This window comes from Lupinus angustifolius, chromosome LG10, assembly GCF_001865875.1.
Source record: "Lupinus angustifolius cultivar Tanjil chromosome LG10, LupAngTanjil_v1.0, whole genome shotgun sequence".
NCBI lineage: Eukaryota > Viridiplantae > Streptophyta > Magnoliopsida > Fabales > Fabaceae > Lupinus > Lupinus angustifolius.
The window spans coordinates 7,396,473-7,418,114 of record NC_032018.1 but is presented as its reverse complement, the minus strand read 5'-3'; the positions used below and the strand labels follow the sequence as shown (position 1 = coordinate 7,418,114).

Sequence of the window (21,642 nt, the reverse complement as noted above, 5' to 3'; positions counted from 1 at the left end):
GTCGGTGGTTGCTTTTTCCGTGTCAGGAGGTCTGCCAGGACCGTACTCTGCGCTACTCTTGCCTTTTAGCCTGTGGCTTGTTTAGTAGCCGTTCTGCAATCTATGTCGTGTTGGCAAGTGGGTTGGTGAGGTACAGATGGCATGCCAGGGGATGTCTCTAAGGTCAACTCTGGTGGGCCAAGCACGCGAGACCTACCTCGGCGACCAAGCATGCGGGTCCTTAGCTCGCCGGGTAGGAACAGTTGCCCCCAGTCTGCCAGGATGCTGGGCGAGCATGTTGGGAGACTCTACACGAGCCTCGCACGACTTGGATTACTTGTGGTGGAACAGTTGCCCCCAGTCTGTCAGGATGCTGGGCGAGCATGTTGGGAGACTCTACACGAGCCTCGCACGACTTGGATTACTTGTGGTGGAACAGTTGCCCCCAGTCTGTCAGGATGCTGGGCGAGCATGTTGGGAGACTCTACACGAGCCTCGCACGACTTGGATTACTTGTGGTGGAACAGTTGCCCCCAGTCTGTCAGGATGCTGGGCGAGCATGTTGGGAGACTCTAATGATCATCAAACGACCTCTTTTAGGGTGGTCTAGCTGTAGGAGATTTGGCGACCTGGGATTGAAGGGCGTTGATTGAGCCGGCCAGGGCGCCGGGCGAGTATTGTTAGAGACGCCCCTCGATCTGGTGATTGCCTAACTGGGCGTGTTGATCTAACTTGAGCAGCTAGGTGTTTCTTGTATGAGATTTTGTGACGTGTCCCTTCGGTTCCTCGCGCCACGTGGTAGGGATTAATGACCTCGGTTAACGTATCAGTTGGGGTGGGACGTTTCATCATTATCTGCTGTGACCCTTGATGTCCGCTAAACTTCGTCGTGTCATGGGAGTGACCGCTGGTCATTCAAATGCCAGCACGTGGCATGACCTTTGGTTTCCGCCGAATTTTCCTTGTTTTTTGGGCTTCCGTTAGATTGCACTTGATTGTTTTTCTACGGCCCTGATGAGGATGTGGATGGGCCTGGCCACTGCGCCTGTGGTCCAGGTTCTTCTATAAATAGAGGGTGCCTCGTGGCTTTCCTTCTTTTACGTGTTTCCAAACCTCCTGAATATTTTCCGTGATTTCTTTGCTCCCAGCGTGATCTTCTTCGAGATTCTTCCTCTTTTCAACTTCTTCTTCTAATCCAGGTAACACTCGTTTCTCATGGTTTACATTTGCGATTACGAATCTGATTCTGACGGAGATCCTTTCTGGACCTCCACCGTGTTTCCAAAAACCGCCGTCCTCGTCTTGTGCATTGGTGGAGGTTAGCGAGCCGTTGAGCATCGTCCCCCCTCCCCCCAAAGGTGGAGGTGTAAGGTCCCAATGGAGAGGTGCCGACGATTACTTGGCCCCACTTCGTGCTAAGTATGGGTTCGTTTTGAGTGACAGCTCTAAGTCTGAGTCTGAGTCTGATGACTCTTGTGATGGCAGGTTCATGACGACGAGGACGTATAAGGCAAAGGCTCCTCAACTGTCAATTCCGGCAGAGATGGGCGGGGAGGATTCCTGCTACTAGTGGGTCGATAGGGAGGTGCTCGGTACTCCTAGCATGTTCCCCTACGGGACTACCCTCAACATACATGTGGCCAAAGAGACTTTCCATGGTTTCGAGGTCAGCGCCCCTAGGTCGGGGGAAAAGGACTGCTATAACTTTACAGAGGAGAAAAATGACAAGTATACCTTTTTCCTTTATGAGGCGTACTGCCGGAGCTTGGGGCTTCGCCTCCCCCTGGAGGAGTGGGATGTGCAGGTCCTGGCGCACCTGCAGATTGCTCCCAGCCAACTGACCCCAAACTCGTGAGGGTTTATTCGAGCATTTGAGATTATGTGCAAGGCGGCGGGCATCCCTTGCACATTGAAGTTATTCTTTTGGATGTTCCGCGTCGGCCATCGCACCAATACCGACGAAGATAAGGAGGGTCGCCACGGATGGACAAGTCTACAATCTCGGATCCGGCGGGGGCTATTTACGTCGTTCTCGTCAAATGAGAAAAAATGGAAGGGTGGGTATTTCAGGGTGAACGTCAGGCGGGCATGGAACGACTGGTGCCTTAGCAAATCCGGCGCACTGCTATTTCCCTTCGCATGGAAAGGGGACATCCATCAATGCCCTTCCAAGAGCTTTCTAGTGGAGAATGAAGATTTGTCTCCGGAAGAGGCGGAAGCTTCCGAGACCATGACTTACTGGATAGACGAGGGGGGACTCCTACCTTGTTCGGCCATCCGTGACGGGGGCGGGGCTTTAGCGGACTTTGTTGGGGGGTGGGCTGGGTGCTATCTGTTTTTATGGATTTGCTTATGTACTTCTTTATCCTTTTACTGATGATTTTCTTCCTTTTTGTGCAGTCGAACTAAAAGTCAAGATGAGTGAGAAATTGAGGAAAAGCATGCTGTTGAAGAGGGCCGCCGCCCTGGTCAAAAAAGACGCTGCTGTTTCCAAACGTCAGAGGACAACCTCTCCCGTGCCTTGCTCTACTGAGAGGTCGTCCAGCTGGACGACTAAGCAACCAGCTCTAGTGAGTGGGGGGCACCCCATGAGGGAGTCGTCTCTACCTGAGCAACCCGAGGACTTGATGGATCAAGAGCTAGTTCAAAGGGCTGCTGATTCGCCTCTTGTTGCGTCTACTGAAGCGGTTCCTCCTGCTGATCCTACCAGAACTCCTCGATCTGCACCGACGAGGGTAGAAGAGAGTGCCGGGATAACGGCGATCCCTGCCTCTGGGCAATCAGCTGGAGTGGATGCTGGTCGTTCCTCTGATCCAAGCAGGAAGAAAAGTTTCAGGGGGAGCCATGATCGCCTGTCTCCTGTTAGCGTCCCCAAAGTGATTGATCAGGCGTTGATGAATGCCCATGCTAAGGAGGCTTTTGACAAGTTATCTTTGCCCGTCCTGCTGCAAAACGTGAAGGGGAGTGTTGTCCTCATAGCCTCCATCCAGAAGTACTTGGAGACGGATAGGGTTTTAGAGTCGTGGATCGCGGATGGCACGATGGTGAAAATCTAGGCTCTCCATGAGGCGGAGAAGCAGAAGATGGTTGATCTTCATTCTGCCGAGACGGGGGAGCTGGTCAAGTTGGGCGAGGTCGCCAAGGCTCAGGTAGTGGATTTGGCAACCCGTGTGGGTCATCTTGAAAGTGACAAGATGAAGCTTACCGCCCAAGTGATGGAATCCGAGGGGGTGGTCCGTGCCAAAGACAAAGCGCTTCATCGGCGGGACCTGGATATTCGTCTTGCAAAAGAGGAGGCTGCTACTTGGAAGGCTCGTGCCGAAGCTGCTGAACAAGAAAAAGCCGCACTTCTGGTGCAAGTGCAGGCGCTGGGGAGAAGAAGGCATCTCTGGAAACCCGGGTTTGGGAGTCGGAGGAGGGACGGGCAGCCGTCGAAGTGGAAAAGGTGCAGTTAGAGAAGTTTGTGGGCAAGGCTGCCGTAGACGCGTGGGAGAGTGCCCAGTCCCAACTGGCTCTGGCTTTTCCAAGCACCGATTGGTCTTGGATGCAACTGGGTGCCTATGTGGAAGAGGGGCGCCTGTTGGTAGGGGATGAAAACGGCGATCTAGTTTTGATGCCTTTTCCTGGCCAATGGGGGGAACTTTGTAATTTGTCTTTAAGTATCTTGTAATAGTTTCCCATTAATGAATGAACAACTTTTGCGATAATTCCTTTGTTTAAATTCTGTACGCAAAATGACTTTATACGATTGCTGGACGATTTTGTCTTTATGAACAATTTTGAATGTATGATGGATTTAATTCTGAATTTGAACGCCTTTAGCGTGCCTGGTCAAATGGAAGCGATCCTCCTTTGGCCAGGTGAATGCATCAAGCAAAGGGGGTGTAAACCGACCCCTTGGGTGACTGTAGAAAGTCACTGAGTGGGATTGCACCAGGCAAAGGGGGCGAAGACCGGCCCCTTGGGTGAATGTAAAAAACCATTAAGTGAGATGGCGCCAGGCAAGGGGGGCGAAGACCGGCCCCTTGGGTGAATGTAAAAAACCATTAAGTGAGATGGCGCCAGGCAAGGGGGGCGAAGACCGGCCCCTTGGGTGAATGTAAAAAACCATTAAGTGAGTCGAAAATCGGCCCCTTGGGTAAATGTAAAAAACCAAGGCCGGGAAATGATCCTTCAAAACAATCACAGGGTATAACATCTCGTTATCATATATAAGTGGAAAATATTACAAAAGAACGACCAACCGCGCATGGGGTTGTCGGTTAGGCATAAAATATCCGGAGGTTGGCGGCGTTCCAAGTCCTGGGGATGTTTTTTCCTGCCAAATCTTGAAGCTTGTATGCCCCTTTGTCGATCTTGCTGGTCACGCGGTAAGGTCCTTCCTAGTTAGGTCCTAGCTTGCCTTTCACCTGTCCTATGTCTGCTTTCCTTAATACCACAGTTCCTTCGGGAAACTGGCGATGAATGACTGAAGAGTTGAATTTCGCCGCGGTTTTCTTTTTGATGATCTCTTCCCTCAAACGGGTCGGTTACCGGATTTCTTCCACTTCGTCAAGGTTGTTTCTGAGGAGAGATCGGTTGTCGCCCTCGTTGAACTGAAGTATTCGCCAGGTAGGTTCTCCTATCTCGACCGGGATCATGGCCTCTGCGCCGTATGTTAAGTTGAATGGTGACTCACCAATCGTAGAGTGGGGAGTGGTTCGGTACGCCCATAATACGTGATGGAGTTGATCTGGCCAATTTGCTTTTGATACGTCCAACCTTTTCTTTATCCCTTTCATGATGACATTGTTTGCTGCTTCGGCCTGCCCATTAGTCTGTGGATGCTCCACTGAAGTGAAGTGCTGTTTGATGCGGAGGCCTAATAACAACTCTTGGAACTTTCGATCGGCAAATTGAGTGCCGTTATCCGTTACTATGGTGGACGGGATGCCGAAACGGGTGATTATGCTTCGCCAAGTGAATTTTTGGATATTGGCTGAGGTGATGGTGGCTAATGCTTCTGCTTCTATCCATTTGGTGAAGTAATCTATGGCGACTATCAAAAATTTCATTTGTCCCGTTGTTTGAGGGAAAGGCCCCAGAATATCCATACCCCACTTGCAGAAAGGCCAAGGCGCTTGTGTTGTGGTTAACTCTTCTGGTGGGGCTTTGTGGAAGTCAGCGAAAAGTTGGCAACAAGTGCATTTTCGAGTGAGGTCTGTTGCGTCCTTTTCCATTGTGGGCCAGTAGTATCCAACTCGTAACACTTTCTTGGCGAGTGAGGCGACGCCCAAGTGGTGCTCACAACTTCCTTCATGGACCTCTCTGAGGACGTAATCCGTCTGTTCTGGACCAAGACATTTAAGCAATGGGGTGGTGAATCCCCGCCGGTACAGTGTCCCCCGGACCAGGGTGTACCAAGAGCAACACCTGAGGAACCGTTGCTTTTCCTTCGAGTCGGAGGGTAGGTTACCATGGAGGATGTATCGGATGAAAGGGCGCGTCCAGTTGTCTGGGATCTCCACTTGCTCCACTGCCATGACACTTGGGTGGTAGATTGTTCCCTGGACGACATACCAATTATTCCTGAGGCATTTGGTACTGGAGAGCTTGGACAAGATAAGTGCCCGGGCGTTGCTTTCACGGGGCACATGCTGAATGGTCGCTTCACCGAAGTCGACCATGAGCTCTTTTACTTTGAGCAGATATTTCCCGAGGAGGGTATCCTTGGTCTGATATGCACCTGTAATTTGAGACACAGCTAATTGGGAATCACTGCAAATTAATACCTTGTGGGCGCCTACTTCTTTTGCTAGCTGTATTCCGGCGATGCAAGCCTCATACTCTGCCTGATTGTTGGATGTTGGAAATGTGAAGGGGAGGGAATGCTCAATGGTTACTCCTTGCCCATCTTCCAGCAGAATTCCAGTTCCGCTGCCTCTCGGGTTAGAAGATCCATCAATAAAGATAGTCCATACTTGCTCTGGATCATCCTCTGGTGCCGCCAACTCGGCCACGAAATCAGATAGGACTTGGCTCTTGATGGCCGTGCGAGGTTCGAAATGGATGTCAAATTGTGAGAGTTCTATTGACCACGTGATCATCCGCCCAGCCAACTCTGGTTTATGCAAGATTTTCCTAATTGGCTGGTTGGTTCTGACAATCGTTGCATGAGACTGGAAGTATTGGCGCAACCTTCGTCTGGCTATCAACAATGCATAAGCCACTTTTTCCAGCTTCTGATACCTTAGTTCCGGGCCTTGCAGGGCCTTGCTTGTGAAATAGACCGGGTTTTGACCTTCTACCGTTTCTCGTATCAGCACGGTCGCAACTGCTCCGTCGGACACGGCCAGATATATATACAGAAGCTCATCAGGTAATGGCTTGGAGAGAATGGGTGGGGCGGCCAAATATTGTTTGAAAGTGTTGAACGTCGCTTCGCAACTCTCAGACCATTCAAACCTCTTACTCTTCTTCAACAACTGAAATAAGGGAAGTGAATGTTTGGCGGCGGACGGGAGAAACCTGGACAACGCAGCAAGTCGCCCATTCAACTGTTGAACCTCCTTGACCGTGCGGGGGCTCTTCATATCGATGATCGCCTGACATTTGGATGGATTTGCCTCAATCCCTCGAATAGTCAGAAGAAAAGCAAGGAATTTGCCCGCCTCCACTCCGAAAGTACATTTTTATGGATTGAGTCTCATGTTGTACTTGCGGAGTTGTTGCAAAATATTTTCCAGAATGGATACATGATCTTCGCTGGGGAGGCTTTTGGCGATCATATCATCCATGTAAACTTCCATGTGTTCTCCAGTCTGGCCGGCAAACACCTTGCTCATCATCCTTTGATAAGTCGCCCTAGTGTTTTTCAACCCAAAAGGCATGACAGTGTAGAAGTAGGCGGCCTGATCAGTGATGAACGTTGTTTTCTCCTAGTCGGGAGGGTACATCAGAATCTGATTATACCGGAATATGCGTCCATGAAGGATAGGTACTGATAGCCTGAAGAATTATCCACCAAATGATCAATGTTTGGGAGAGGATAAGGGTCTTTAGGGCATACCTTATTGAGATCTGTGTAGTCCACGCACATCCGCCACTTCCCAGATGGCTTCTTCACCAGCACAACATTCGCCAACCACGAGGTGTAGGTGATTTCGCGGATGAAACCCGCCTCTAGCAACTCGGCTACCTTTAAGGCGACCTCCTTGGTTCTGTGAGCCCCCATTTTACGCATTCTTTGCCCACTAGTTTAGCACCTTGTTTTTTCGTTAGTCGATGACAGATAAAGGAAGGATCTATACCAGGCATGTCTGCTGCTGACCAGGCGAAGATGTCTTGGTTTTCCTTCAAAGATGTCTCTAGCCTCAACCTTTGGCTTGGCAGAAGGGTACTGCCAAGGTACACTACCTGTACTAGGGATTGGCCCAACTATAGAGTTGTTTTTCCCCTTCTGGTTGTGGTCGAAAGTCTCCTTCGTCCGCCCGGACATCCAGTTCTACCATATGTATGCCCCGAGATCTTTTGGAAGGGGGCGTGCTGTTTGTTGAAGTGGGGGCGGAAACTCATCTGGTAGCAACTGCGAGCCGAGTGCTGGTCCCCTTTCACTGTGCAGACTTGGAGGCTGATTGAGAGGAACTTCATGCATAGATGGGGCGTAGAGACGATCGCTTCAAGCCTGTTCAAAGTTGGCTGGCCGATAATGGCGTTGTATGTTGAATCGCACTGGACGACCAAGAACTTTGTTTGGACCGTCCTACTCATAGGGTGGTCGCCGATTGTTAGCCAAATCTCTACATATCCCCTGGGGGTGATTCCTTGGCCGGAGAATCCGACCAACTGCCCATCATATGGTAAGAGATTGCGGTCACGGAGTTCCATTTTTCAAACAAATCCTGAAAAATAATGTCAGCTGAGCTACCCTGATCAATGAATAGGCAGCTAACCTTCTTGTTATTGAGCTTGGCGGTGATGACAAGGGGGTCATCGTGCCCTCAGACGACACCTTCATAATCGCGATCGTCGAATGTAATAGAGGGAGCTGATCTGTAGCTCTGTCTCTGCTGGGAGTTTCTGGCAGCAACGTGCATTACCTCCCGCACATATTTCTTCTAGGCGGTCCTAGAGGTACCCCCGGCAGCAAAACCTCCTGAAATAGTGTTGATATCAACTAGGCTCCTTGGCCTTCGGTTGTCTATTCGATGCCTATCCGCTTGAGGCCGTGGGGTAGGGCGTCGTTGTTGAAATTGTGGTCGACGATGTTGTGGCGATCGCTGACGTTGCTCTAGGCCCGCAATGAATCACCGTAAATGACCAGCCTGGATGAGATCTTCGATGGTATCACGGAGCTGTATGCAGTCATTGGTCAAGTGGTCGAACATACTGTGATAGTCACAGTTTTTGGATCGGTCTTGTGGGCCTGGCTTGGTAGGGCGTGGAAGTTGGACGAGGTGGGTGGAGAGGACCTCTTGCAGAATCCTTGAGCGGCTGGCGTTCAAAGGGGTATAGGTGGAGTATTTGGCCTTTTTAGTTAGTGAGGGTAGGTCGTGGGGTAGGTCGTGGAGCCTTGGCCGTTTGGTTTCCCGTGATGGGTGATGCATTTGGGGCTTGGTATGGGTGTGGATATGGTGGATTTCTTCCAGATTGTTGAATTGTTGGGCTTTGGAGCGGAGGTCCTCCATGGTAAGATCGGTGTATTTGGCCAATTTCGTGCGGAACAGACCCTCTTGAAGTCCCATAACGAGGACATGCACTACTACCTCAAGGCTCAGAGTACGCACCTTCATGGCCTCGGTATTAAACCGATCTAGATATGCCCAGATGGATTCATTAGATCCTTGGCGAATGCCAGACAGTGTGTATGATGACCTGGGTTGCTCCTTGCTTGCCGTGAACCTTGTGTTGAAGGCTAAAGCTAGAGTTCCCCAAGTGTTGATGTTGTTTGGAGCCAGACAGGTGAACCATTGGGGGCCGCCTTTTTAAGAGTCAGGGGAAAGGCTCTGCACATCATGGGGTCGGTCGCCCCATGGAATAACATAGAAGCCTCGAAGGCGTCAAGGTGATCCTGGGGGTCCGCTGTTCCATCGTACTGGTCCATGTTTGTGGGGCGGGTGAAGTGAGAGGGTAATGGGTAAGCCATGATGGTAGGTGTAAAAGGATGTCTAGCACCGCAGGAGTGGTGCGGGGTTGGTTGGGATGGTGGGCGGGACTCGCTCGTTGACTCTTCACGGTTACTTTCGTGAATAGGGCATTCCGAGTGATCCTTAGGGTTTATTTTGGATTGGCGGAGTTCTTGTATTACGTCGGCCTGTTGCTGGATGAGCCGCTCCTGCCGTTCCAGCATCTGGAGGAGGTGTTGGGTGGTTGGTTGTTGTTCTGGAGTAGTATGGTGGCTTCGGCTGGCCTGATGGGATGGTTGTCTTGGTGGGGGAAGGGTACTTGGGGCAGGGTTGACTTGGCTGGTAGATATAGCTCGATTTCTGGTAGTCACCATGGTGTGAGTTTTCCCATAGACGGCGCCAATGTTCTTTCCTAGAACACAAAGGTATGGAACAATAGTTGAGGATTGTTGAGGATGGAGAAGAGAGAGGACGTCGAGGTGGCAAGTTGAAGTAGAAGAGCTGGACCCGCCGGTGGAGGTACCTGAAAAGGTTCTCCGACGATCAAGTCAGTAAATGAACTTGGTAATAAGTGTATGAGAATATGAGGAATATGAAGGTAGAAAGCAATAGAGTGAGTAATGCTGGAGAGTAAAGAGATTGAGATACTTCCTGTTGGGAGAGACTCCTATTTATAGAGGGGAGAGCTGACTTTGGGCTCTTGGCAGGTAGTGCAACACGTAGCCGACCAAGAGTATTGTCGGGGGTTGCTTTTTCCGTGTCAGGCGGTTTGCCAGGACCGTACTCTGCGCTACTCTTGTCTTTTAGCCCGTGGCTTGTTTGGTAGCCGTTCTGCAATCTGTGTCGTGTTGGCAGGTGGGTTGGTGAGGTACAGATGGCATGTCAGGGGATGTCTCTAAGGTCAACTCTGATGGGCCAAGCACGCGAGACTTACCTCGGCGACCAAGCATGCGGGTCCTTGGCTCGCCGGGTAGGAACAGTTGCCCCCAGTCTGCCAGGACGCTGGGCGAGCATGTTGGGAGACTCTACACGAGCCTCGCACGACTTGGATTACTTGTGGTGGAACAGTAACAATATATCTTATGGAAGGAATTTGTAAAGACTAATGCGCCTAATGAAATAAAAAAAATTAGAATAATTTTGTGACTTAATTGTTTGAGTAAAAATGAAATATTTTGTTTAACTAAATTTAGTTTCAAAAAAATATAAAATCTATAAATATTTAATAAAAAATTCATCCGTAGGATAATTTGGTCCCTCAAGAATAAAGATGCTAGTAAATATTATATAAAGTTTTCTTTCAAGATGAAAATTCATTCTTGAAAATTTTCTTCACCCAAGTTAGTCGAATATTTTGGGAAACCAATTGTTAATAACTTCAATTCTATCACCTTGTATTTTGATTATATATTTACTTATCTTATCATATGAATTTTTTTTACACATATTTAATGTGATTATTAATGATTCAATTATTAGATATCATCTTATTTGTTAGATAAACTTAGCACTCTTGAAATACGGTATGTTGTATTCTCTAACCAGCTTGTAGAGGAAAAAAGACAAATCTATACACACTAATGAATGATCAGAATTATTTGACCAATATGTACAAAGTCAAATTAAAGTAAAGTTTGAAGTTAATGATTAAAAGAGAAGACATACACATTAAGGAACATGAACCCAAATGCAATAGACCTAACATCTTTAATGTGGAACCAGAGATGACTAAATTCACAACAGATTCAAACAATAACTTCATTCTGGTATCAAAGCTCATCAACCAATACATTTAATGTCAACTCGAAAGGCACACTTTTAATGATTGTTGGAACATTTTCGGAAGTAGGTGACGCTCGTTTATAAAAGGAGAAGAATTTGAAGACACAAATAGAAAAAGAGATAGAGACACATACGCAACAAGTGATATACAGATATAAATGTGCTTAGAATATTACGTGAGAATACATATAGTATAAAAGTTTCATTTATACAGAACTGTAACTTAGATTATTTGTAATATATTTGGTAGAGGCCAAATTAGATGAAAGTAAGAGGTAGAATCTGAAGAGTTTAAGTTGTAAATTTTACGATTTTTTTCTTGTATTAGACTCAAGTAATTTCAACCTTTCATTCCCTTACCTAGTGACTTGTTAAAGATTAGCAAACCAACTAGGTTGAGTTATTAGAGTTTGAGGAAGCTTAATAAGTAAAGAGTACATACATATAAGTTTAGAGTCTGGAGAGGTTCAATCTAAAAAGAATATATAGTTGTTAAAGACCAAAGAATTTTGGTGTAAGAAATAATACATGTCTGAAAAGATGTTGAATAATCAAAAGCAATTTAAGATATAGTAAAAATTCCTTATGGGAGAATAATCTCGACAAAGCAATTAGAGTGAATTAGTATTAAATATTTGTATTTTTTTCTCTATCCTTATATTTTTTATTGCTTTCGATTATTTCTAATCGTGGGAAATTGAACTGCTTTTAAGTTATATTTCTAAAAGAACTTATATTAGCCATCATTATATAATTGTTTGTGATTTTTTGATATGTAGGAATAGTTTTAAAAAATTAACAAACACAATTTGACTTCCCTTCTTGTGTTTACATGTGCCAACTTTGATTTTTATCAGATCTCATATTTTTTAGGTTGAGCATCTAACAATTGTGGAGGAGAGTATAATCTACACATCATGGATCAAAAGGACAAGCAATAAATAAACCACCACCTTTTGATGGATTAGAGACTATGTATAATGGAAGTGAAGGATGATTGCATTCCTTGGTGGTCAGAACTCTAATATATGAAGCTGATTGAATCGACCTATATAGAGCCTAAGAGTAGAAGTGTAGAAGTTTTCCCTAGAGCTTCATAGTCTATAAATCAAAAGATTTAGCACCAACTGAATCTGAAAGCAAAGAAATATTATGTGTGCTATCTCTAGATCATAACATGACAAAGTCCAAACATGCAATACAACTAAGGACATCTAAGATACTTCAAACCTAGATCATGATTCATGAAGGGTTTTCGTGAATTAAAGAACTAAAGATTAGTGTACTAGATCACAATATGAGTTATTTAAAATGGGAGATCGTGAGACTACAAACCAAATGTTTGAGAGATTCCAAACCATCGTAAATAGTCTCAGGTCATTTAGCAAGATCTATTGACATTGAGACCATGTCAGGAAGTTTATTAGATGTTTCTTAAAGTAGTGGATCCCAAAGGTCACAACCATAAAGAGCAAATCATTTGTTTTGAAGGCAGAGAAACCCATTCCTCAAGAGCTTTTAGGGTTGAGGAATTGTCTCTAAAAGCTGAGGCTTCAGGCAGTGAAGGAGAATATGAGAAAGATGAACGTTCATTCATCTTTCAAAAAATCTAACACTTGCGGAAGAAGAGGGGTGGCTTTAAAAGAAAGCATCTTAGCTAGAAGATTGATAAGGAGAAGTGGGACTCAAAAGACGAAAGTGTTGGGTATCAACAAGTCAAAATACAACTAAAAGGTGTTGAATAGGTGTCACGGATCACTTATTCCGCTTTCCTATATTTTGTGCAAAATAGAAAACTAATGCACTTAATCAATTAAGCTTGGTATTAATCGATTAATCTGTGATGAACTTAATTAATTATGCGTGTGGATAATCAATTATCCTGTGTTCTTGCAGATTCTTGATTTTAATGGTTTCTTGCTACGCAAATTACCGATTACCAATCCTTACGCAATTAATTGATTATAGAGATTACAAAATGATGTTAACACAAATTATAACATGTAATACATAATCACCTGTAAAGTCCTTAAGTATGCTTCCTCCAAAGCACCTGTAACATCATCAGACAAAACCTTTCTCTTCTCTTTATCGTATAATTGGCTTATGCTTAATAGGTTATGCTCAAAGCCTTCCATATAGAGCACATTCTTGACCACAACTTGAGAAGTATTGTCAATTGTCCCTACACCAAGTATCTTCCCTCGGTTGTTGTCGCCATACATGTTATACCCTTTGTCTTTAAATGAGAGATCTAGAAATTTCGATCTGTCACCGATCATATGCCTCAACACCCGCTATCCAAATACGAGTGATGTCCATGCGTTCGAAGGCATACCTGCAAAACAGATTACTTGTATTGTTTAGGTACCCAAGTTATATTGGATCCCTTTTTGTTAGTAACCAAAGGACATTGTCCCCTTTTCACCCAAACATAAGTACCAGTAAGCACACCATACTTTCTAATATAACATGCAATGGAGGTATGACCATGTGTGCCACAATAGAAATATGTAGACATGCGGATATGTGACTTTTTATGAGTATAGACTACAAGTCTCCTATATGGAATTTTCTTATTAGTTGGGGGTTTATATCCTATTCCCATGTGGTTACCAACATTTCTCGATTCATCAAGTAATATGTCTAGATTACCTCTACTGTGTGTGAGCTTTGCGAATTTTTCTTTTAAATTTGAATTCTCAGTTTGCAAAGTCTCACAAGTATCACATACAATAGATTGACATAAATTATTTTTAGAGCAATCACATGAGCTACAAGAGTAGATTAAATCAAGAGTTTCATTTCCCAAATTTTAGTTCATCTAACTCTTCTTTGCATTTTAATGATTTGTTGTTCATGCAATAGGATTACCCGTTTTCTATCTACGCTAATCCTAGCAAGCTTTTTCAATTCTTCATGTAATTCAACAAATGCATTATACAATTCATCATAAGTTTGGGAGTCATCAGAAAAAGATGAAGTGTTAGAATATACTTCATTCCCATCATCCTGACCACTAGAGCTGCACACATCTTGTGTTTTTACCATTAAGCACAGTTTCGCAGACTCCTCCTCATCAGATGTGCTCGATGTTGAATCCTCATTGGGAGAATCCCACATGATGTATGCTCTCTTTGATTTGAAGTCTCGAGGAGTGCTCTTCTAAGATCCAACCTTTTTGAAGTAGGTCGGACATTGTAGCCTCATATGTCCAACCTTCCTACATTCATGGCAAGTGAAGCGCTCCTTTGAGTTCTTGCACTTCTTGGTTGAGTATCGCGCTTCTTTCTTATGAAACCTCTTGTATCCTCCTCTTTTCTTCAAGAATTTACCAAATTTCCGTACTAGGAGATTCATGGTTTCCTCATCCAGATCGGTATTAGAATCGTCATCCTCTTTCTCTTCTTGATCTTGTGATGTGGTTGCTTTGAGAGAGATACCTTTCTTTTTCCCATCTGAATCCTCATTCATCGTTAAGCGCCATAACTTCATCTTGTGTTCCTGGAGTTTTCCAAACAAGGTAGCTAAAGGCATGGAATCCAGGTCTTTTGGCTCTATGATTTCAGTTACTTTCGGTTGTCATTTCTTGTCAAGACAATACAAAACTTTTTTAGTTGATTCTCCTTTAGCAAAAGATTTATCAAGGACAACTAAATGGTTAACAATGTAATTAAATCACTTTTGTATTTCACTAATAGATTCATTTGATAACATGCGAAATAACTTGTATTCATGAGTTAGCGCATTTAGCTTAGAGCGCTTAACTTCGTTCGTGCTTTCATGGGTCACTTGTAAAGTGTCCCACATTTCTTTCGCATTTGGAACTGTGAAACCCGAAAGAATTCATCATATGATAGGGTTAAGATGATAATATTTTTAGCTCGAAATTTATGTTGAACCTTCCTACGCTCATCATCAGTCCAAATACTTTTTGGTTTTTATTTGGGTTCATCGTCCACCAAATGGAGTGGAATGAAAGGACCATCAACCATGGATTCCCAAATGTCCGTATCAATTGCCTTAATGAATATCTTCATGCGCACTTTCTAGTAGGCGTACCCCTCATCACTAAATATCGGAGGGCGGTTGATAGATGCTCCATCAACGTCAAACGGGTTTGTGGAACTCATCGCTCTAGGATCGAACAAATACGTTGTCAAGCTAGCACTTTTTTACTAGCTTTAATACAACTTGTTGGATATCAGCAGGTCAGAATACACCTAGAAGGGGGTTGAATAGGTGTCACAGATTACTTACTCCGCTTTTCCTATATTTTGCGCAAAATAGAAAACTATTGCACTTAATCAATTAAGCTTTATATTAATCGATTAATTCGTACTGGACTTAATCGATTATGCGTGTGGATAATCGCTTATCATGTGTTCTTGCAAATTCTTGATTTTAATGGTTTCTTGCTACGCAAGTTACCGATTACCAATCCTTATGCAATTAATTGATTACAAAGATTACAGAATGATGTTAACACATATTATAACATGTAATAAATAATCAATTCAATTAGCAAGAATATAATAAGCAAAAGTAAATGAGATTAAGGTTAGAAAATTGTGCACAAGGAAATTTTTATCCTGGTTTGTTTGTGGTCCACTACAAACTACTTCCAGGCCTCCCTTTCTGATCTCGGGAGATTTTTCTTCCTCACTATTGAAATATTGTTTGATACACACAAACTTCTAATAAACGATAAAACTAATATGCTACTTTCTTGGACTCTACAAGTTTGACAACCTTGGTTTGACCTCTCTGACTCGCCTACTAAGATCACCTATCTTTTCGCGATTAGGCCCCAGCCAGGTAACGCTTGCACCAAGACCTTATAGCCTTCGTTAAGAACAACAAGATCTCTTCTTGAAGTGAAGTTACTCACCAAGATATCACTTTCCTTGATTAAAACAGATTTTGAGTTTTTTTGAGTACTTAATACTCGAATATAACAGTGTAAACTCAACTCTAAAACTCTAAGCATAATACTCACAAGAACCTATCCTATATGAGAAAATAATGGAAAGGTTTTCACAAAACAGATTTCACAATTTTCAGAAAACAGACTTTTCTTACTTTCACTTTAAGATCTTATCAAGAAAACAAGAATGAATGATATGCATGAAAAGCCCTAGAGATGCATGCTACAACTTCAAGTTCTAAGCCCTATTTGACATGCTGTTATTCTCTAAAATTTCTAATGCAACCTATATGACAATGTATGCTCAAAGATCTTTTGAATATGCAAATATATGAAAAAATATTAACCTTATGCCACATAGGCTAGAATTTCAGCATTTATACCAAACATACTGATGCTGCTATTAATTGATTATTCATCCACATAATCGATTAACGTGTTGTTAAAAGTTAGTTTTTTCTATTACGTCTTAATCGATTATACAATGTCTTAATCGATTAACACACCTTTAGCATCAGATTGGTTAGCTACTGTAATTCACGATAATCGATTACACATAATACTTAATCAATTATACCGATTAAAAATGTTTTTCTTGATGTGAGGTAAACTACCTATGTGATATGCACACGCTATACATAGTTTTTCAAATATAATATCTTTAATGCATAATACTATATATGTGAATGCACGAGCCTACTTATCATATGATATCTAGATGTGATGTCACAATTTTAATCTTATTTATATTAAGGCTCTTGTGAGACTCCACTTAGGTTTACTTAACTTAGACTCGATCTAAGACAATCATCTTAAGACTTCTAATAAAAGTAAATCTAACAATATCTTAAGTCTATAGATGCAACCCTTGAGTCTTCGGCTTGTTGTTTGTTGTACGATCTTTAAGCTTACTTGCATTCTCGTTGTCTTCATTAAAACTTAGGTTAGCTTCAAATGTGCAAATCTTGACTCTTTGCGCTTTCAGAAAGGTGTTCTTTCATGCTTTAAATGTAATAAACTAGGCCACATCAATTCGAATTTGAAGGAATAAAGGACGTGAAGCTTCAAGAAGAAGCATGTATAGGCCACGTGGGAGGACAAGGATCTTATATCATCCGACTAAAATCTGACTGAGATGAATTAAATGAAGAGGTAAAAATATTTAACATTTCTCATCTTAAAAATTATTTTTGAACAACTCTTGCTCAATTCATATATCATATCTCATGAGTATAAAAATATTAAGAAAAAAATGTTAAAGTTGTCTACAAAACATGAGATCATATGCTTAAGAAACAAAGAGCTACATGCTTAGAATGACACAGTTATCCAAGAGAATGTAAGTATCAAAGTTAAAATAAATGTCAAGCCTAAGGACTCTTGTGAAGTTGAAAGGCTAAAACAAGATTTTAAGTATCTCAAAGATACTTTATCCAAATTTGTGGGAAGTTCAGAGAAGCTAGATTTGCTTCTGTGATACTCTAGATTGGCCTTTGATAAATCACATTTAGGATACGATCATAACAAAAATATTGAAACCCCATAAAAGGCTAAATCACATGCATTGGCTCCTAAGAGAATGCACTATCTTAAGGACAATGGTGGTTTATCCAACACATATTGCAAGTGTGTGGAAAGTATGGACACTCGTTCAACTAGTGTAGGTATAAGAAAAAGTTAATGCATAAAACTTTCAAGCATTCTAACAAAAGAGGATCCAAGTCTATCTGGTACCTAAAGATAAAATAATGCATGTTGCAGATCTACTTAGCAATAGAAGAAAGGTCTTGGTACTTGGACAATGGATACTCAAGTCACATGATGAAAGAAAGGTCTATGTTACAAGACCTTAGACACAACAATGGTTACTAGGTCACCTTTTGAGGCAATCAGAAAGAAAAGATCATTGGAATGAATAAAATTCGTAAAACTCTCTTTCCCTTCCATTGATAATGTGTTATATGTTAAAGGACTAAACACAATCTACTTAGCATAAGTCATTTGTGTGATATTTGTTTCCATGTTACCTTTCACAAAATATGTGTAAGTTCAACAACTCTGATGCATCACTCTTATTTATTGCTAAGTGGAAAAGCAATATGTATAAGATTAACTTAGAGAAACTCTCTAGTCAAAGTGTATCATTCCAGTGACCATTGAAGATAAGCAATGGATTTGGCATAAGAGACTTGGTCATGCAAGTTTGAGATTAATATCAAGGCTGAATAAACATAACCTTGTGAGAGAATTACATGGTCTTAACTTCATATCAACTTTTCTTTGTGATCTATGACAAAAGGGGAAAATTCAAAGGATGTTTTGAATCCAAGAACGTCGTTAGTACCTTAAGACCACTAAATTTGCTACATATTGATCTTTTTGGTTCAATGAGAATTGCGTCTATTAATGAAAATGAATATGGTCTAGTCATAGTAGATTATTACACTAGGTGAACATGAGTTATGTTCATATCTCACAAGAATGAGTCTTTCAAGGTCTTCTATGTATTTTGCAAATAGGTATACAATAAAAAGGTTTGTGTATCACTTCAATTAGGGATGACCATAGTGTAGAGTTTGAATTGAGTTATTCATGAAGTTCTATGAGAATAGTGGAATATTATAAATGTTCCTAATCCCAAGAACACCATAACATAATGGTGTACATATTTCCTCAAGAGATAGAAAAACATTGCTCAATGGTAACTATGTTCTTAAGCACTTCTAGGTTGAAGATATACATTTGATGTATTGTAAAGAAAACTCCTTATGAATTGTTAAAAGCTCACACACTTAATATATCATACTTTCATACTTTTTGTTGCAAATGTTATATCTTAAATACTAAGAGCCAATTAGGAAAATTTGATGCTAAAGTTGGCAGAGTTCTTTTATGATATTATGAAACTTCGAAAGAATTTAGAGTCTATAACTTTATAACCTTGGTTGTAGTAGAATCTATCCATATAAAGTTTGATGACAAAGTCAGATAAGAATTTATGAGAGTTAGATAAATCTTTTATGATCTTGATCTCAACGACTTAGAAGATCCAACCATGAACAAGTTTGAAGAAGTTATAGATGATCATCACGAAGATTCAACTCAATAAAAAAATTAACAAAGGTCATAGAATTTCAAAAACTATCATCCTCGAGATCTCATCATTGGGAACCCAAGTGATAGGATCAGGTCAAGATCAAGTTTCATAGAACCTAAACATTCTGCATTGGTATCTGAGATAGAACCAAAGACTATAGATGTTTCTATACTCGATGAAGGCGAGATTGAAGCTATGCGAGAAGAGTCGAACCATATTGAAAGGAGTGATATGTGGACAATCATGCCCCGACATGAAGACAATTCAATTATTAGAATCAAGTGGATTTTCAAGAACAAACATTGCGAGGAAGGGAATATGTTAAGGAATATATCTAGATTGGTCACACAGTGGTATTATGAGGAAAAATGTATTCACTTTATTAAAACTTTTGCACCAAGAGCAATTATTATAAGCTATTCGAATTTTATAATCATCTCCTTCCCATCATAATAATATGCTTTATCAAATAGATGTGAAAAACCCATTTATGAATGGATTGATAAATGAAGAAGTATATGTCACAAAAACTCCAAACTTCAAAGATGATACTCATCCATATCACATAAATAAGCTTAAGAAAGCTTTATATGGCTTCAAACAAACGCCAATATATTGGCATGCGAGGCTCTATTTCATTCATGATGATGAATGGAGTTGAGATAGAATGTTGATACAACATAACTTACGTAGAAAAATATATAATGAAGATTTCATATTTCTTCAAGATATTACAATGATTTTTGGCAATGAACGTATTCTATAATTTATACAAATAGAGTTTCTATACAAAATTATATTGTTATAGAGATTCTATATGCATAACTTGTATTTTCTCATTTCATCTTGCATGTATCTTATCATTGTATTTGTGATGTTGTTCTTCATTTAGAGACGATTTTCAATGACTTTAAAAGAATGTTCCAACATTACTCAAAAGTGTCCGCTTAGAGTAAACACTTAATACATTGGTTTGTCGAGTCTTATTACTAAGAAAGAAGTTATTACTTAAATCCATTGTATTTTGAACCATGTCAAGTTTCACATTAATAGTTTATTGTATTTGATTTCATCTTCCTTGATGTATCTATATCTTCTCTCTTTATGATAACTTCAAATATTTAATAAGAGTTCATGAACATGCTAGGATTTTTATGATTATTCTTTTGTATATGCAAATTTGTGTTTTCGTATGCAAGTTGGTTAGTGAACACAATGAAATAGTCATAAGCAACAAAAGAAGGATGGTTGAATTGTGTTTACCAAATTTTACTAAAATTAAATAACTAAGAAGATAAAAATGATGTACATAGTAGTTTAAAAATTCAAACACAAGATTTTTTTCCATGTGATTGAATCTTCGTACTAAAAATTAAATGAAAAGATATTTAATAAACTCATTTCATGTTAAAATGAAAAAATGTCTAAGTAGAAATCAAGAATAAAAGTTTAAATAAAAAGGATTTAAGAGATAGAAGGTTGGCACCAATTTTATATTCTTTCACCCAATAATTGTAAAGGCTATAATTGGAGGAATCCCATTAATGTTGTTAAGATTTATCCCTCCTATATAATAAGAATAAATATCTATAGACCATTTGATAGAGTAAGACTTGAAAATGTATGACCAAACTTAGGAAAGGTAAATATGAGATATATTTTTCTTGAAAGTCTTCTTGACTATTAAGGAACATAAATTAGATATATAAGAATGATCATTCCTTAAGTTCAATTAGATATATGGACAAATAGACTAATCATATAAAATATAACTTTCATAAGGTGTATTATGTGGGAACAAGGACATTTTTTATATTCAAGGCATAATGTTCTAATGCTAAATACTCCTCACTATATGTGATAGTATATATACTTGATTATGCTCAAATGTAGGTGGCATATTGTTGGATTATGCACTAGTAACTTAATATTATTTATAATTATTTTTATGGCATAAATATGTAAGGGATGCCTATAGGATTACACAAATAGAATTAACTCACACGATATTGTTATATTACCTTATTGGACCAAGTTCATTAGATGAGCCCAACTCTAATAAGGAATATTGTGAATTAGCTAGGGTTAGCAACCTTGGGAGTGCTTCCCTTGGATGCTTATAAACAGAGCATGAGATGTTCTAACTAAGAGTGGAAATAGGCTAGGCCACCTATCATAGGTTAGGCTAGGTCATACTTTTTTTGTGAACAAGTTAAACTCAAACTTTTTAAAAAGTCTATTTAGCTTAATAGGTCAGGCTCTATGTCATCTGAAAGAGCCTATTAAGCCTAACATGTCAACCTATTTAGTTATATTATATAACAATATTGAAATTATACTATTTTAATATAAGTAATATTATTATATATGCAACTTTAATATAAATATAAATACAAAAATATATTTTAATTATTAGAGTTAGATGGTTCTAGCCAAAAATAGGCCTATTAGCCCATTCAAATATAGATACGATGACCTATTTTATAACCATGTAATATATTAGGTCTTTAAACAGGCTAATAGGCCTAAACTTTGATATTTTTTTAAATAGGCTAACAGACCGGGTTCATGCTCCTATATGCTATATATGCTCGATCTGTTTAAGGCAAAGCCTAACATGATTTATTTCTACCCTTAGTTCTAACCCTAAATATAAAAAAATAGAATTCACTTAGACTCTTCCCTCTACTAGCAAGGAGTTGTAAGGGTTTTTCTAGGGGAGCGCTCGTGTGGACTTCTAGAGAGACGAGATT

The 21,642-nt window shown here is 40.9% G+C and overlaps 1 protein-coding gene across 1 annotated transcript; it reads right to left on the bottom strand.

The window, feature by feature from the left end:
* Nucleotides 4,509-6,551, bottom strand: LOC109357992. Its single transcript, XM_019602060.1, has one exon. The coding sequence runs from the start codon at nt 6,549-6,551 to the stop codon at nt 4,509-4,511; it is 2,043 nt and encodes a 680-aa protein (XP_019457605.1).